Here is a 19,318-nt window from a genome sequence, read left to right as displayed (position 1 = left end):
TTTTGTTATTTATTAGAGTGACCATAATTGTTATTATTTTCACGTGTGGCACAGCGAGCCAAAAAACCAAGCGCCCGCTAAAATAAACAAAGCGCAGGCCGACCAGAACGAAGCCCGGTCACCACCGGAAACAGGAGCAGCGCCCAGCGGACCGCAATCGCCCGAGGACCACACGCCACCAGCGCGGCGGCGTTCCCCCCTTTTCGCCGGAACAGCAGGAAGAAGAAGCACGTGTGCGGCGTGCCGAAAAAGAAAAGAAACGGGCAAAATAAACAAGGAGGCGAACTAAGATCGGGAGCAACCAGAAAACAAGGAGCAGGAGGACGAAGCAATGGTGCCCATCGGAGCCGTCCATGGCGGCCATCCCGGCGTAGTGCATCCGCCGCCGCAGCCACTGCCCACGGCGCCCAGCGGTCCCAATTCGCTGCAGCCCAATTCGGTGGGCCAGCCGGGGGCCACCACCTCCTCGAACAGCAGCGCCTCCAACAAGAGCTCCCTCTCGGTGAAGCCCAACTACACGCTCAAGTTCACCCTGGCCGGGCACACCAAGGCGGTCTCGGCGGTCAAGTTTAGTCCGAATGGCGAGTGGCTGGCCAGCTCCTGTGAGTACATACATATATGATTGGATTAGATTGGATGGGATCCCTGGGAACCCAGCCACATGGACTATGTGGGGCTGAAGGATGTCCTGGGGAAGGGGGAACTGCAATTGCAAACCTCCAAGTTGGGTGGACAGATCCAATTTAGCACAAGTGCTAGTTTAATGATAGTTATTAGTTGGGATTGCCAAAAGGGGTTGATTTCTCAGGGCAATTAAAGGAACATCAATAGCTCTAGATTGACTTCTAGAAGTATTTTCAATTAAAGGAGCCTTAAAAATTAAATAAAATTTAGCACAAGTGCTAGTATAATGATAGTTATTAGTTGGATTGACAAAAGGGGTTGCTTTTTTAAGGGCAATTAAAGGAACATCAATAGATGTAGATGGACTTCTAGAAGTATTTTCAATTAAAGGATCCTTAACAATTAAATTAAATTTAGCACAAGTGCTAGTCTTATGTTATTAGTTAGTTATTAGTTGGATTGCCAAAAGGGGTGGATTTTTGAGGGCAATTAAGGGAACATCAATAGCTGTAGATTGATTTATAAAAGTATTTTCCATTAAAGGAGCCTTAAAAATTAAATAAAATTTAGCACAAGAGCTAGTCTAATGATAGTTATTAGTTGGTTTGCCAAAAGGTGTTGCTTTTTTAAGGGCAATTAAAGGAACATCAATAACTGTAGATTAATTTAAAGAAGTATTTTCCATTAAAGGACCCTTAAAAATTAAATAAAATTGTCCTTGATTGAGTTTAAAACTCTCTTATTATTCTTTTTATATATTATTGTTATTATTATCCTAGGGCAGCAAGTTTACACTTATATTTGTATCACTAGTCACATTGAATTCGAAAAGCAAGCTTATTTGAACAAAAAAGATTTAAAAACTATAAATATCTTATTACTAACAATTTTGAATTCGACATACATATGTTACTTTATTATTTTCATGTATTTTTACAAAGGGATTTATTAATATTTTATGATAATTATATTTATTATTTTGACTTTAATTTAATTTTACAATTTGTTTTTATTTTACTTGAAATGGTCTTTAATTTTAGATTTAAATTGGGTTGCGCTCCTAATTGTTTTAAGAACCAAAATTATTAGGCCATCTGTTGCAAACGATCTGTTTATTTATTTACTTACTTACTGATAATTAGAATTATTTGTTTATAATAGCCCAGTTAGAAAGAAGAAATGCATAGTTTGTTTATGAAAAATAATAGGTTTGTAAATTCCTAGCTAAGTAAGTAATATAAGTAAGATTAGCAGGATACAGAAATAATTACGGTCTTTTTCTCCCTTAGCCGCTGATAAACTCATCAAAATCTGGGGCGCCTACGATGGCAAGTTCGAGAAGACCATTTCGGGCCACAAGCTGGGCATCAGCGATGTGGCCTGGAGCTCGGACTCGCGGCTCCTCGTCAGCGGCAGCGATGACAAGACGCTCAAGGTCTGGGAGCTGAGCACCGGGAAGAGTTTGAAGACGCTGAAGGGGCACAGCAACTATGTGTTCTGCTGCAACTTCAATCCGCAGTCGAATCTAATTGTCTCCGGCAGCTTCGACGAGAGCGTTCGCATTTGGGATGTGCGCACTGGCAAGTGCCTGAAGACCCTGCCCGCCCACTCGGATCCCGTTTCGGCGGTTCACTTCAATCGCGACGGCTCGCTGATCGTGAGCAGCAGCTACGACGGGCTGTGCCGCATCTGGGACACGGCCAGTGGCCAGTGCCTGAAGACCCTGATCGACGACGACAATCCGCCCGTGAGCTTTGTCAAATTCTCGCCCAACGGCAAGTACATCCTGGCCGCCACGCTGGACAACACGCTCAAGCTGTGGGACTACTCGAAGGGCAAGTGCCTGAAGACGTACACGGGCCACAAGAACGAGAAGTACTGCATATTCGCCAACTTCTCGGTGACGGGCGGAAAGGTGAGATATTATTATTATTTTATCAACTAAATTTAATATTGACCATCACTTTTTAGTGGATCGTCAGCGGCAGCGAGGACAACATGGTCTACATCTGGAATCTGCAGAGCAAGGAGGTCGTGCAGAAGCTGCAGGGACACACCGACACCGTGCTGTGCACCGCCTGCCATCCCACGGAAAACATCATCGCTTCCGCGGCGCTCGAGAACGACAAGACCATCAAGCTGTGGAAGTCGGACACATAGAGTGGCTGGTATCCAGCTGGAGCAGCTTCAGACACATACATTTCTTGGATAAATACTATGTTAAAGGAAAAAGTCTAATTATAATTTTAATACCCTTTTTTTTGTACACATAATTTAACGGAGGAACCCTTAAATTCTACTTTTAAATCACAATTACAAAAACTCACATTCTAAGGCAGAACAGAAAAACCACAAAACAAAACAAAAAAAAACACAAAAAATCGGAAAAACAAATTAATGTATAAATATTTATTAGCCTATTGTATTGGCCACCAAACAAGCGAGAATATTCCCCCAAAAATGTTTGTAACCTTTGACACAGCCACACACCCACAAAAACTTATGATGATCTTTCGGTGACGAGAAAACTAAATTTAAGCAAAACACACACACAGGTGCTTGGGGCAAAACCCGAGCGCCAGAAAGAATATATATAAAATACGAAATGTAAATTTTGAATAAAAGAAAACACGTCCTCGGGGACGCTTGAGTGTCCTGGCACCTTGAGCGCTCCTCGAGGCGAGTCACTTATTTGTAATAGTTTAAGTTTATTTGGTTTTTATTGGGCACTATTTTAAAGAAGCAGTTAATTTCAAAGTATACTCCTTTGTGTATATCATTCTATCTTTTCAGATGAACAATATTTACTTCCAGTAATTGTTTTTGAATCTGATTGATTTACGAAAAACATTCAAAATATGAACTGTGGTTTTAATAATTTTGTTGGGTTTTCGAATAATACACAAACTTAATTATTTGAATTCCCGCTTCAATCAATAGGTTTGTGTACGCGCTGTGGTATTTTTGGTTTATAAGTATGTTAACAGAAATGTTAAGTCAAAAACCTTAAAACTTAGGTGATTTTCTATCTTAACATAAATAATACATTTCTTAGTTTTCCAAAAATAATTGAATCGAAAAATACGCTTTAATTTACTTTATTATTTTTATTTGAATTCCCGCTACAATCAGCAAATAGAGATGGTTGAAAAATCAATCGATAGGTGTGTGTACGCGCTATGTCTCAACAGTTTTGGTATTTTTCGAATACAAGTAAGTTAACAGATGTGTTAAGGCAAACAACCGCAACATTTCTGCTGATTTTGTATCTTAAAATTTCTTTTCTATTGAGAGAAGGGAGAGAAAAGCGCTTCAAAAATAAGACCTTGCTGGGGTGATTAAAAAATAATCGATATTTCTAAAAGTTGAAAACATCGGTTAATGTTTTTATCGGCCGCCCACCACCACCTTCAAAACTCGGCTGCTGAACTTAACGAATCCGGAGAGATTCCGAGTCCGAATCCGATTCCGATCCTCTGCAATGTGCGCGCCCAACCGCTGAATCGTGAAAAGTGATTTTGCATTGCAAAAAGTCTTGCCGCCGCCGTCGCACACACACACACAGCCACAGACACAACACCCGCACCGCGCACACACACACACCGCGATACGCATAGTGAAAAAAGTTGCAATAAAACAAATAACGCCGTGCTCGCGGGAAAATCGATTTTCCCTTAGCCCAAGCCCAACAAAACCAACCAAGTTGTCAACACTCGCTGTCGTTTGGCCTTTTCCAAACAACAACAATAGTTTAATTAATTTTCTTTCTGTGCAAAGTACGCTGAGAGAGCGAGAGCGGCGTGAACCGGTGAAGAGAGACAGAGAGAGAGAGCAAGGGAAGGAAAATTAGCAAGTTTATAAATATATATTGTCCAATATAAAAATCAAATATTAATGACGAGACGAGATCTGCAAAAGCAACAACAAAGGCCCAGCAACAAGAAATTCTAATACGAAAATAAACCAAACAAATCGGCGGGAGCAAGCGAGAGAGAGTGAGGAAGAGAGAGAGTGCGAAAGACGGGGAAGAGAGGCGCCAAAAAAGTATATAATTTTTCGAGGCACGGCACACCCAAAAACGCGGAAAACCCATCCTCGCCACGCCCCCCGCCTCCTGTCGCACAAACAAGAACAACAACAACAACGCTAAAAGCAACCTGCAGCGAAACCCAAACATCCAAATTCAAACTTCCCCCTCTTCTTCTTCTTCCCACTCCGTTTTGGCATGGAAAACATGGTAAGTAAAAAAAAAACCGAGTTAGCCAGAAGGGCGTAGCCAGGATTTTGGTTCAAGGGGGCAGTAGTAGCGAAATCAATAAATATTTATTACAATAACATACAACTTCGGCCCCCCTGTGAAAGTAACTACGCCTACGCCCTTGGTTAGCCACCCGCTAAACTACCGCCCCCCCGACCACCCCTTTTCGCCGCCCTTGGGCCGCCTATTAGCACATTTCGGTTAGTCGTCGTCGTTGTTTCTTTTTTTTTCGACCGTGTATGTATGTGCACAGCTGCGGGCAAAATATTAAGACTATATTTAGCATTTACGAGGAATAAATGATCTTGCAAATTCCGAGTTCAACTTAAGAGCGTGATATTACGCAGGATATGTCAGGATAGTAGGTTACCTTTTTTTAATTTGTATGTTTTTTGAACCTCTGATAAGATTATTTTAGTTTCAGCTTTTTTATTTTAATAAATCTGTATTACAAGGTTTTAAAATTAAAATTTGATTAAGATGGTAACTTTCATAGTTTCCAACAGAAAGTGCTATTATTTTGAGCCCGGCTGTGTTGTTGTGTATTTTTCCGTGTGGCATTGTGACCTGTTAACTTGGAAAGTTACTCGGGATCTCGTGACTTTCGTCTGCATTCAATATTCATAGCCAGCGGGGAATGTCCTTGAGCAGGGGTTTCGCCCGCTGGGGCGGTTTGACCCCCTTTTAACCCCCCGACGGGCCTGGCAGGGTGTGTGTTTAACCCTTATGCCGGCCAGCAGCACTCCCTCAATGTACAGTCACCAAAGAAAAAATGACAGGATGTTGATGTGCATGCATTTTGTGTGTTAATTCAAGTCAATGTAAACATCTTTCGAATGAATGGGTTAATTGTGGAAGAAGGCAGCAAAGAAGAATTGACAATTCCGCGATGTAAACACTGGGAATCGGGTATTTCCATTGCAAGAACCGTTTCCGTTTGCCGGAAACGTTAGGCTAACCAAATATTTAGCGTACGATCCATCTTTTGGGTACTCAAGATCCAAAAATAATCGTCTTTTGTTATCTAGAACTAGAATATTTCTTACAAAAAGGTAAACGATTGAGTTTCTATTTAAATATTAAATAAATATCACAAGCCTTTGTTAATCTCTATTACTTGTTATATTTTTCGCCCAATTAATTCTCGCTTGCCTTTTACTTATATTAATTCTAGCAGTTTAGATTCTATCCGTAACGATATTTCTAATATTAGATGGGCGGAGGTCCTCTCGCATGCAGATGTGAATACAAGCTATGAAGTTTTTTTATCTTTTCTCTCTACTATTGTGGGCAGATATACTAAAACTAGGGTTCAAAGTTGTTACAGACTGCCATGGTACACGCAAGGACTAAAGAAATATAAAAACCTTAGAAATAAATTCTATAAGCGCTACTTAGATAGCGGTGATGCTGGTGACTTTGACCGTTACAAACAGCATAAGCGTGAGTTTGAGTTCCTCAATAAATTCTTATACAACCAATATATTGCTGATATAGAGCGTAAATTAACTACCAATCCTAAATCATTCTGGCACTTTATCAATTCTAAACGAACATCTTCTTACTTTCCCTCCCATATGTCATTTGAAGATCATTCAGCCTCCTCGGATATTGGGGTCGCTAATCTATTTGCTAAGTTCTTTGCATCTAACTTTGAGCCGGGCTCGCTGTGGAATGACGATGATTCGCTCAATGCCATTCCTACTATGTTAAATATTGGTTGCTTAGATGTCACCGATTCTGACTGCCATCTGGCGGCTGAATGCTTTAATGAGTCAGCAAAATTAGATTGTGATGGCCTTTCTCCATTTATTTTGAAAAATTGTATAGGTGTTCTTTGTGAGCCCCTTAAAATCATCTTTAATTTATCTCTTTCCACTGGTGTTTTTACGCATAGATGGAAACTGGCCACTGTTACTCCTATATTTAAGTCGGGTGCAAAAAACATTGTTTCAAATTATAGGCCAATTGCAAAGCTCAGCAATGTCTCAAAAATGTTCGAACGAATTGTAGCCAAGCAGCTAACTTTTCTTGTTGGTCGGATCATCAGTCCTAACCAACATGGTTTTATGCCTCGACGGTCTACTACCACAAACTTAGCTACGTTCAATCATTTTTGCACCCACTCGTTTCTCAGTCATCATCAAGTTGATGTGGTCTACACCGATTTCGCTAAAGCATTTGATAAAGTCTCCCATAATGCTTTATTAGCTAAACTGCAGAAAATGGGATTTCACTCACTATTACTTAGCTGGTTCAAATCTTATTTAGATGATCGGGTTTACAGAGTTGAATGCAATGCTGTTTACTCTAACCCATATGTGGCAACTTCTGGCCTTCCTCAGGGAAGTGCTTTGGGTCCGTTGCTGTTCATCGTGTTCATAAATGATATTAGCTATTGCATAAAGAACTCGGAATTTCTGTTGTTCGCTGACGATCTTAAAATATTTAGAGCTGTGAATTGTATCTCCGATAGTGACCTTCTTCAAAATGACCTAGAAAGGGTGGGAAATTGGTGTTCTCGTAATAACTTGCCTCTTAATTTGTCAAAATGTTTCTTCGTTAGGTACAGTAAACGAATAATTAATATCCTTTTCTCTTATTCCATTGACTCCCATATTCTGTCCCTGAGAAATGAATCCCTGGACCTAGGAGTCATGTTTGACAGTAAATTTATGTTCATTGAACATATTAACTATATTATTCCCAAGGCCTACGCTATGTATGGGTTTGTAAAAAGAAATGCCGCGCAATTTAAAGATCCCTACACGAAGCTAAGCTTATATTCAGCCTTCATTAGGTCAAAACTGGAATATGCCTCGTTCATCTGGAACCCGACGGGTACTATTCACATAAACCGGCTTGAGCGTGTACAGAAACAGTTTCTACGTTTTGCCCTTCTAGCTTTAAATTTCAATGACCCGGTCCCGTCTTATTCTGCCAAATGTCGGCTTGTTCACCTTTCTTCCCTAGAAGATCGGAGAACTACCAGTTCATTAGTTTTCATATGTGATTTGCTGACCTCTGAAATCGACTGCCCCGCACTGCTGGGCAGCATAGGGTTATCGGTGCCTGGTAGATCGTTAAGAACGTTTGAACCATTTTTTGTACCGGCTTACAGAGCCAATTATGCCCACAATGAGCCGTTGTGTAGAGCCCTGCATTTTTATAATAAGTTGCCATCTCACATGCGGTTGGATCCATGCTCCCCCAGAGATTTAATCAAGAAAAACTTGTATAATTATTTTGCCTCACTTAGTATTTAATTTAGTATTAGTTAGTAGCCAGTTAAGGTTTTTTTTACTGTTGGCGAATAAAGAAATAAATAAATAAATATTGATAGAACACACAAATTAACCAGGGGCAATTCTTTGATATTTTACTCTGAAATCCGATGCACTTTCTGAATTGCTGATACAGATAAGAAGGAATTGTAAACAATTTCCAATACAAACACTTTATACACAATATTAAATCGCTTAGCACACATTTATCTTGAGGTTATTCTTCTGAAGTAAAAGAGATATCTTTACTGAAGACTCTTTTGGTTTCTGGCACAACTAAATGCAGCTTATAGGCTTCAAGTGGAACAAATACTTGTTGTTACCCCTATCGCTATCTACAGCAGGTGGTTACCCAACTGTTTTTATTGACATAATCCCGGCGAGAAGTGCATTTGCAGTGCGACCTGCACTCGCACTTCTCGCACTTTGTGGCCACAATTAACGAGGGCTGATTGTGTGCTCTGCCGGCGCTTATCTACGCACAGATACAGACGCACACGCCCCGTGTGTGTTTGTCGGTGTTTGCTCAGCCCACTGCGATAAGCACCCACTCTCTCTCTCTCACTCTGTCTCTCTGAAAGTGTCTCCAAAACTAGCCGGCACTACCGTCCACTACTCCTCCACTCGGGGCGCGTGACAAACAACACACAAAAAGAGCAGCCACAATGGGACAAAAAACAAAACTATCAGTCTTTAAGCAGGAATACTAATCCCTATTCCCCACTGTTCCCCACTTCCTGACCTATCTATGATGTCATGTGGGGGGAAGTACCCGCCTAACCTATCACTATAAACTATAAACTGAACTTGCACCTTACTTTTACTTACTCTTTTACTTTACTTTACTTACAATATTCCTGTCAATGTCCCCATCTAGTTTTCGACATGCAATTATCATATTATAGTTCCATTGATGCCTCCTAATTGGGATTACAACAGACTGACATGACTTGACCCATTTCTTGACCCATGATGTCATGCTGGGATATAACCAAAATGCTACTGTCCCTATCTACTGATACTTATTTGGCTATTCTGATAATTGATTCCTAGAACTGGCTTATAGCAATCAGAAAGTTTTCCTTTGGCAATTTAAACAAAATATTTTTGCCTTTCTATAAAATTCCATGAAATGCCCATTTGTCTTACCCATGACGACATTTCTGGAGATGTAGTAAATAACTGGACGACTGTCCCACTAAAAACCGAGTGCAAACTCTTTAATTAGTCACCCACTGTGCCAGACACTCACTGTACCCACTATCTGAACTCGTTGGGTGATTCAAATGATTCAAGAAGTGGCCGGCAACCGCGATACGATTACGACGTAATCGAGCCTTACACACGGAGAAAAGGCATTTTAATAATACATAAAAAAATAATAATGAAATAACTATGGGTAACTATAACAGGAAATGTGAAAAAATATAGGCCAATTTTTATCAGAAGAATTTGAAAAGTGTGCAAATCATAAAATAGATACAGGCACTCCCGAAAATCCCATAAAAAAAAGATCAAAATATTATCAAGAGGTATTCATATTTGGAACGAGCGAGTGAATCATAAATCACCGGAAACCCCCATTTGATTTGGTAAATCACTGATGTGACGTTCACAATGCATCGAAAATGGGTTAGCTTAGATTTCCGCAGTGCGCCGATAAGTCCTGGGCAATACGTAATATTAAGCGATTGCTGGCGATGGCGATGGTGATTCTTCTACGTGTACCAAGTACATACTACCAACAATGGTTAGCGGCGCTCTGCCCTCCGCTGATTGTGTTCTGCGCTTGATAACGTATTTAATTTATTATTATGACGACGCACACACACAGGGTACAGCCCTCTCCTCGTATACCCATGCCATATACCCATATAGCGTATGGGCAGGTGTACCTGACCGATTTCCATGGAGCTTAGTGTACCGGCAACCGTCTTCGGAGCTCGAAGCGCGAGAAAACGAGAGGAAAAGTCAAAAAACGCGCGTACAAAACGAATCGAGTTGAGTCGAAAACGTGCACCGAATCGAAGCGAAATATACGAAAAAAAAATACGAATAATAAATAATACAACAACAAAGTAAAAACACCAAAAACGCGCGATTATGGACTGGTGAGCGGGGTGATTCGCGGGGAGGAAACGGCAAATCAAAACACGGCCTGTAATTCATAACACCTGGAACGATCCCCTGTGAACTGGGGATTTCCCATTCATAGAGCACTCCGATGGACTTTGACATTGTCTACTGGTGTGCACAGGGAAAAATGCTGACAGTGACAACAAAATCGATATCTTAACTTCCGATTTAAATAAAGATCACAAAATCTTTTATAAATCTTATGAAATTGTGAACCTTTTTTTGTTAGTTTTCACCCGTTTATAGTTAGAGAACTTTATTCTTATAAGCGATACTAAAAATACCCCTTTTGAAGACTACCAAGTAAGAAATGGATACTTCCAATTATTTACTACGATATTATATAATCCTATTGGATAGTACAAAGTTTGTTTTTGAGCGATTGGTGCAACATCCGATTTAAATAAAGATCACAAAATCTTTTAAAAATCTTATCAAATTGTGAACTTTTTTTTTAGTTTTCAACCGCTTATAGTTAAAGAAATTTATTCTTATAAGCGATACTAAAAATAACTTTTTTAAGACTTTTAAGTAAAAATACAAAGTATTTCCAAGTATTTCCTACGATATTATATAATCCTATTGGATGGTACAAAGTTTGTTTCTGAGTGATTGGTGTAGTTATTTTAATTGACTTCTAGGCCAGGCTAGAGACGTGCTAATTAATGGGCCTCTGGCGAGTAAGGGAACTGAGAACCAAACCGAGTCGAACCGACCAGAACATGAACTATTAACTTGTCTAATGGAAAAGCTTCTCGAGTGCCCAAGTGCCAAGTGCGATGATGTGACTCAGGGCAGGTGCTCACGATTAGATTTAACTTACCCTACTCCAAACAACCAACCAACCTACCTACCTACCTGCACTTGGAGCTTCTCATCGTCGCTTTTTCGAAATGGAATTGGATTTGTCCCCGGGAACAATGTGCCGCGGCCATTAACCAGTATATCAGCAATGGCATCGCACACTACAGTAGTTATCGCCTGCGAATAGTTGGTAAATCAGTAATCAGAAGTTGTATATTGCGATTACTGGGATATATATGAAGAAAGTAATGCTCAATTTCTATATCAATAAAAAATAATTGAAGGGAAATTGCTACTACATTATTACTGATTACTGTTTTCGGTCAACAACTCTATTATTTTCGTTGGCACTTTCGATTTTTCCCATAACCCATATATCCACTGTATTCGATTTTTTTGTGCACTGCCCTGCAATCGCTGGAGCGTTGCATTCATTTTCATTTTCTCGCAGTTAGTTGCGAAAATAACAAAAAAAGAAAACAAACAAACAAAGGTGAAGCAAATTAAAAGGCACCTTATAGATGTACTATTGTTAAAATTATTGCACCGAGCCAGACAGACGGTCCGATTTTTTGTATTTGTTTATATAAGAGCGGACCGGTTATCGCCAGCGATCCAAGTTCATTACGCCCCCAACAACAAAGGTCCGGGTTATCTGAGGCTGAGTTTGATTCTGATTCTGATTCTGCTTCTGATTCCGAGAATGGGTCTCTCCGGAATTGCGGTTGAAGCACCTCCTTCTCATCCGGCCGAATGATTCATTCACCAGGGAGTCACTGAATCACGGAATCTGGAATCTGGAATCTCGATCGCTGAGCAGCCGGTGATAAGAGCCCCGGGAGTCATTGGCATCGGTTTACGGGTATACGAGTATTGGGTATATGGGTTTGGTTTTGTCACGCCTTAGCCATTCGGGGATTGGGATCTCTTGTCTCACCACTTGTGGCTGAATCGAAATCAGAATCAGACCGTTCTGACGTACGAACCTGGGTAGCTAGGATTTCGCAATTGTCGAAGGCCGCCGCTTATCTTCAGTGGATTGTAAATAGTGTACTCGTACGCGGGTCCGAATACCACATGCTCCGGGTGAAGAGTTTCTTATCAGAGATTCTTAAGTGCCGCAATAGCCGGGCCAAATACAGTATTAATTGGTTAAGGTGGAGCCAGGAAAAAAAACTACAAACTACTAAAATAATTCTAAAGAATTTCTATAATACTAAGTAGTTGAGGATTTATTTATAAAGTTAGATAAAGTATTTATTCAAGAACTTGAATGTGTAAACAAGATAATTAAAGCTAATCACTGGATGAGCATTATTCAAAACCAGGGTGACTGTTCAGCGATACCCAGTACTTACTGTGACCACTCGAAATCGGGGTTCGAGTAATTTTAGATCGACTCACATGAGCATGCGCTATTCCAAGAATCACAAATAAAATATAGAAGCAGCAGTAATCCAGAAACTCGAGCGATTGGTAAACATTCCATGGTGTTAGCCAGTCCTCGATATGTTTTTTTTTTTCTGTTATCACCACCCAACCTACAAAAGTTACTGGGTTCCCGAGTTCCGATTTCTGATTTCCGTTGGTCCCCTCCCTTCAATTAAACAGATGTGTGTGGATAAATCGATATGGGGCGTGTGTAATCTTTATGTGCCCACCCTTGGAATTGGAAAACGCCCCAGAACGGTGGACACTCCCGTTCCGTCGTTGTCCCGTGGGATTCGAAAATCAATGGAAAATTTCGCTGGCATTCTCTGCTCCTCTGGTCAGCGATTTTCCTTAGTTAGTCTCAATTCCGACCCCATGAATCACATAAAGTTCCGACTCATTGTCAATTCCCTTTTGTTCAACTTCCTCGCACAGTATTCGTCACTTCCCTTGCCTCTGTGGGCATATTCTTTATGGGGCGTTGATTACAGAACCCCTATACTATGCATTGTATAATATTTATGAATTTGATTTCTCTTCTTTTGATTGTTTTCTTAAGTTGTAGATGGCGCAATATATTGGTTAATTTATAATTTGATTAGATAACGAATACTTTATTACCCAACATTTAATTAATTTATGACTATCCGATCTCAGTTTACAGATCTTAAATATTATTAAACGAAGAGTATTTACTTTACCCAAAAAGCAAGTGAATCATGAATGGCACAACGAATACTGCACTTTGTCCAATGATTGATGATCGAGCTCTTATCGCTAATTCGATTTTCAGCTCTCTCAAATGCACTCGAAAGTGCCATTCAAAGGCTGATTTAATCTAAACATTTCCTGGTATCCCCATTTGCTCGCTCATTTTTTCCTTCCTTTTTTTTTCAAAATACTTCTAATCATATCACGATTAGTCATTATGAAAAGAGCAGGCAGCCAGCAGCCATCAGCCATCGGGCAGCGACAAATGGAAACATTTGCAAGCATTCATATCATTCGGATATCGATGGTCACTTATGCGTACACATATTTATTTATGACGGTTTAAATACGTATGTACACTCAAAATAAAATTAACCCTAAAGTCAAGGAAATCGCCCTACTTTTGTCTTCAAGACAAGCTCGCCCTAAATTTTAGGGTCACATTTTTCTATATTTTTGATTTTTTTTGACGTCATATTTCTAAATTTTAGGGTAATTTTACTAAATTTAAGGGCAAAAATTTCTAAAAATTAGGAAATTTTCCTAAAAAATAGAAATTAAAAGCAAAACAAAAAAACATGTTCAATCATGATTTTTTTTTGTATATACGTTTATATTATGTACTCCTCCCTATATACATATGCAGGCGTTGTGTGTCATGTATATTGTGAATGTTAAAGGTTATGTATTTATTATTATGTATTTGCGCTGGGATTTCTTATCTAACCAAAGCCAAATGTGGTTGTAAATGTAGACTACGGGACTGCGGAAGATTGGGAATGTAGAAATTATGATTAGTTAATATTTTATATTCATGAAAAAAACTTACAATTTTTACTTGTCCGTCGTGAGAATCGAACCCGGGTCTCCCGCGCGAGGAGCGAATGGCCTACATACTGGGCCATTGTAGCACTTAAACTTGCTGTGGCAAACCGAGCATTGTATGTAAAGGGTGAAACGGACAACACATTTGAATACTAATTGCATAATGTTGACCATTCGCGTTTTACTTATTTACATACGTATATACATATGTATATATTTATGCTAACGCAATTTATATTATGTGTAGTATATAGTAAATAGCTGAATATAAACCTAATTATTTTTAGTTTACCGCTTGCCATCAATAAAAAAAGGAATAAAAAAAGTAAAAAAATAAATAAAAAGAAAAGAAAAGAAAATAAAATAAATAAAAAAAAATAAAATAACATAAAAAAAAAGGTTAAAAAATTTTGCTCTGGGACTCGAACCCGCGTCGATTCGATTGCTAACCAAGTGCTTTAACGGTCTGCGCCACGAGTACAGCCGGCCGGCAGCTGACAAGTTCTGGCATTGAACATTTTGGTGTGCCAGAGCATGTGAAAACAAATATTTCTATTTTTTAGAAAGAATTTCTACTTTTTAGAAAATGTTTCTTTTATTTAGGGTTGGTTTCATTTTAGGGTTAGGGCACTAATTTTTAGAAAAGGTGTTGCCAAAATATTTTATTATTTTCGTTTGCCTTTCTATTTTTCAGAAAATAATTTCTAATTTTAAGGGCATTTTTTCTAGATTTTAGGGTGATTTTAGTTCATGGTAACCATTTTCTACATTTAAGAAAAACTTCCTGGATTTAAGGAAAACTTTCTTGACTTAAGAAAAATTTCCTTAGATTTAGAAATAACTTTCTTGTATTTAAAAAAAAGAAATTTTAATGGCGATTTTCTAAAATTTAGGGTTAAATTTATTTTGAGTGTAGGGCTGATCAGACGTTATCTGCGTGGCCAAACCAAAAATACTTCTCTCACCATTTCGAGGGCATCGGAAATAATGCGAATAAAAATTTAAAAAGTGTACCAATTGTAATCAAATCGTTGGCATTTGAACTCGCTCAATTGGTCCACAATTTATACGGGTTTTGTGGAGGGGAGGGTAGGGGAATATATATATATATCTATGGAATATATGTACGATTCTGTTCGGTTATATGATCAATGGCTATGGGCCGCCAGGCACGCGATGCGATCCGATGCTCATGATTAACATCTTTCCGTGGCAGTTACAGGGAACGCCCATTCACTCGGTTCTAATTCAATCATATAACGAATAACGAAAAATGTGGCCGATGTGAAAGGTTAAAAAAATTAGGTTTTCCGCCTGGCCGGCACTAATTAATTTTTAATGCCAGATTACGAGTCACAAAACAGGGCAAAAAATGCAAATTGTGTGGCATTTTCGGTTTGTTTACGGAGTGTTGTAGGCTAGATCGGTTTTTTTTTAAATATAAAATATTCTTTTAAGATTTTAAATTTGTATATTAATATATTTTTACCTTTCGCTTAATTCGCAGAAATGTCTGACCAGGAAACAGAGCTGAGAGCCTCAAATGCAAGCAAGCCAACGCCAGCGGGAGCAACCAAGTCCAAGTTCACCGACAGCTGAAGAGGAAGCCAGGAGAGGAGGACTTATCATCGACTGGGGGTGTCTGGATCAACTTCCGTTCCGCTCTCAGCAGTAATCGCTGAGTTGAGGGCACAAACAACTTACAAGAAAACAGAGTCATTCAAGTCGCACCACTGACTCATTCGTTTGAGTCGCGAAACGAACGAACGAACGAACAAACAAACAGATAAGGATTCCGGATTACGGATTACGGATACGCCGGAGGGCGGAGCACAAGTCTACTTAAGATACTTTATTAGCACACATACAATAGCCAACCCAAAACCAAGATGAACTCCACCACAAAGCATCTGCTGCACTGCACACTGCTCATCACTGTGATAGTTACCTTCGAAGTATTCTCCGGCGGTATTAAGATCGACGAGAACTCGTTCACCCTCGTGGATCCATGGACTGAATACGGCCAAGTGGCCACGGTTCTGCTGTACTTACTCCGCTTTCTCACGCTCCTCACGCTGCCCCAGGTGCTGTTCAACTTCTGCGGCCTGGTCTTCTACAATGCCTTCCCCGAGAAGGTCGTCCTCAAGGGCAGTCCCCTGCTGGCGCCCTTCATCTGCATCCGTGTGGTGACGCGCGGTGATTTCGCCGATCTGGTCAAGACCAATGTGCTCCGGAATATGAACACGTGTCTGGATACCGGACTGGAGAACTTCCTGATCGAGGTGGTGACCGATAAGGCGGTTAATCTGGCGCAGCATCGTCGCATCCGGGAGATTGTGGTGCCCAAGGAGTACAAGACGAGAACCGGAGCGCTGTTCAAGTCGCGCGCACTGCAGTATTGCCTGGAGGACAATGTCAATGTGCTGAACGACAGCGATTGGATTGTCCACCTGGATGAGGAGACGCTGCTCACGGAGAACTCGGTGCGCGGCATCATTAACTTTGTGCTGGATGGCAAGCATCCGTTTGGCCAGGGACTGATCACGTATGCCAACGAGAACGTGGTCAACTGGCTGACCACCTTGGCGGACAGCTTTCGGGTGTCCGATGACATGGGCAAGCTGCGGCTGCAGTTCAAGCTCTTCCACAAGCCGCTCTTCAGCTGGAAGGGCAGCTATGTGGTCACCCAGGTGGGTAATTCCATGCGATTTATGGGGAAAAAATGAGTGGGCACTGGGGGAATTCTGCGAACTTCCCCAGAGGTCTTTTATCAAAAGTCTGACAGCTCCCTAAGCCCCCTAGCAAAAAGCGATATAACTCTAGCACTTAACGAGTGAATGGGAAATACTACTGTACTACATTTATTTGTAGTTTTTATTGTATAGTTTATATTTGAAACCGAAGAATAATTATTTAATTTAATTTAATTGTATAATAACCTACAAATTCAAGTCATTGTTGATCGTCAGGAATCTGCTATCAAAATACTTTAACAAAAAGCGATATAATTCTTGCCCTTAACGAGTAAATGGGAAATACTATAGTTTATATTTGAAAGAATATGTTTTCTTTTAATTGCATAATAATCTACAAATTCAAGTCATTGTTGATCATCAGAAATCTGTTATCAAAATACTTTAACAGCCCCATTATAAAAAACAGTTTAATGGCGATCAATTTCAAGAATTGTAGCCATTTAATTTAAGTTTTATGCCCACTTATACACCCCAAAGAAATCTTACTAATTGCTCTGCATTTTTTCCAGGTCGGTGCAGAGCGTTCGGTGTCCTTTGACAACGGAATCGATGGCTCCGTGGCCGAGGATTGCTTCTTCGCGATGCGGGCCTTCAGCCAGGGATACACGTTCAACTTCATCGAGGGCGAGATGTACGAGAAGTCGCCGTTCACGCTGCTGGATTTCCTGCAGCAAAGGAAGCGCTGGCTCCAGGGCATCCTGCTGGTGGTGCACTCCAAGATGATACCCTTCAAGCACAAGCTGCTGCTGGGCATCAGCGTCTACTCGTGGGTCACCATGCCGCTGTCCACGTCGAACATCATCTTCGCCGCCCTGTATCCCATTCCCTGTCCCAATCTGGTGGACTTTGTGTGCGCCTTCATTGCGGCCATCAATATCTATATGTACGTGTTTGGCGTTATCAAATCCTTCTCGCTATATCGCTTCGGATTGTTCCGATTCCTCGCCTGCGTGCTGGGTGCGGTGTGCACGATACCGGTGAACGTGGTCATCGAGAATGTGGCCGTCATTTGGGGCCTGGTGGGCAAGAAGCACAAGTTCTATGTGGTCCAGAAGGATGTGCGCGTACTGGAGACTGTCTAGGATACGGATACTTTGGAACTGCAACTGCAACGGGAGGAGGGAGTCATCAAGTCAAGTCGAGTCATGGCCATCATATCGCCCGAAACCCACAAAAAACCAAATGAAACAAAGCCTAAAACCAGAAAAAATTCGCATAATTTGGCCCGGCTTAGTGTGTTGTCCCTGATATCTGATTGATTTACTTTATTTGTACATTTTCTAAGCATAAGACTCACCACACACCTGCACAACACACCCGCACACACGCATATAATTGTTGTTTCGTTCTAAAGTCATTAACATTCATATATTATTGCCAAAAAAAAAAAGAAAAAGAAAAGCAGAAATCGGAGAATAGAAAGAACAAATGTTACAGACAACGTCTTATAGCGAGATCTATGAAAATGCACCACTCACCGGCAAACAACAATTAGGGTAATTACAAACGATCCAAGAAAACCACACACAAAACAACTCTCCATTAAGTGTAATTTCATTATATATATTTTTTTTGTATAGTCTGTAGTGAAAGAATGCGCTATATTTATCTAAACATAAATATTGTATGTATATTGTAGGCTTATTATTATTATTACGATTATTTAAAAAACGTGTACATTGATGTATTGTAAATTGATAATCTGTTAAATATCATTCACACCGAAACCAAGGATAAAAAGCGAAGCAAACTTGAGTGTTTAGACTTATGTACTTATTGATGTACTTTGTGTATTGTTAGGCTTACAGGATACACATAAAAAAACCCAGAGGATCGGGATGTGAATGATATGATCGTGATTAGTGGGAAGAGGTCCTGGATCTTCACAGGACCCCCGTCGAATTTCTCTGTTCTTTATTTTTTTTAGTAATCCGTTTTTAGTCCACTTTCCCTCGTTTCTCTTTGACATTCTGTTTAACTGTTATCGGTGCTTTGAGACCCACGCCCAACATACACCCCCCAGAAATATGGAACACGTGCATTGCAATCACCTCGTAAATCCCAAAAAGAGCGCACACACATTAAACTGTTATGAAAAAAGAACCAAATACAAAAACAATAATAAAATGTCGAAAATATAATTGCACGTCATCTTTTATTTGGAACTTTTCGGGGGTAATAGCCAGCAAGATAATAAAACGAGAAAAAAAGTTTATAAAAAATAGAGTTTATTGGAGGGTTTCTTGGTCAATATATGTTAGAACTCGAATATACCAATTTTTTTATTAATTTTGAATATTTCCTTAAAACATTTATAAAATCAATCATTTTTGTCAATATTATATCACTCTCTCAATCTTAGCTTCTTGAAATAGGTATATAGGTATTCAGGGAAGTAATGCATATAGCTATCTCTCTCGTTATCATGTATCTCCAGCACAGTACAGTCCTTCTAAAATGGTAGAAATAGTAAAGGGTGTGGAAATAAA

General features: G+C 40.0%; 2 protein-coding genes across 3 annotated transcripts; both read left to right on the top strand.

Moving 5' to 3' along the window:
- Positions 1–3,330, top strand: wds (WD repeat-containing protein wds). Its single transcript, XM_017139358.3, has 3 exons — positions 1–602; positions 1,914–2,539; positions 2,596–3,330. The coding sequence occupies exons 1-3, from the start codon at positions 332–334 to the stop codon at positions 2,782–2,784; spliced, it is 1,086 nt and encodes a 361-aa protein (XP_016994847.1). The 5' UTR covers positions 1–331; the 3' UTR covers positions 2,785–3,330.
- A 709-nt stretch (positions 3,331–4,039) lies between these two features.
- Positions 4,040–18,270, top strand: egh (beta-1,4-mannosyltransferase egh). 2 transcript variants are annotated; one of them, XM_017139333.3, is made up of 3 exons: positions 4,040–4,861; positions 15,581–16,763; positions 17,339–18,270. In XM_017139333.3, exons 2-3 carry the CDS (start codon positions 15,963–15,965, stop codon positions 17,909–17,911), a joined length of 1,374 nt encoding a protein of 457 aa, XP_016994822.1. In that variant the 5' UTR covers positions 4,040–4,861; positions 15,581–15,962; the 3' UTR covers positions 17,912–18,270. The 2 variants fall into 2 exon arrangements, with proteins under 2 accessions (XP_016994822.1, XP_070074454.1); XM_070218353.1 differs by lacking the exon at positions 4,040–4,861 and adding an exon at positions 10,082–10,277.
- The last annotated feature ends 1,048 nt before the right edge of the window (positions 18,271–19,318 follow it).

The sequence above is a fragment of the Drosophila takahashii genome, chromosome X (genome assembly GCF_030179915.1).
Source record: "Drosophila takahashii strain IR98-3 E-12201 chromosome X, DtakHiC1v2, whole genome shotgun sequence".
NCBI classification, from domain to species: Eukaryota; Metazoa; Arthropoda; class Insecta; order Diptera; family Drosophilidae; genus Drosophila; species Drosophila takahashii.
The sequence above is the reverse complement of the archived record's forward strand: the minus strand, read 5'-3'. Positions and strand labels throughout refer to the sequence as shown.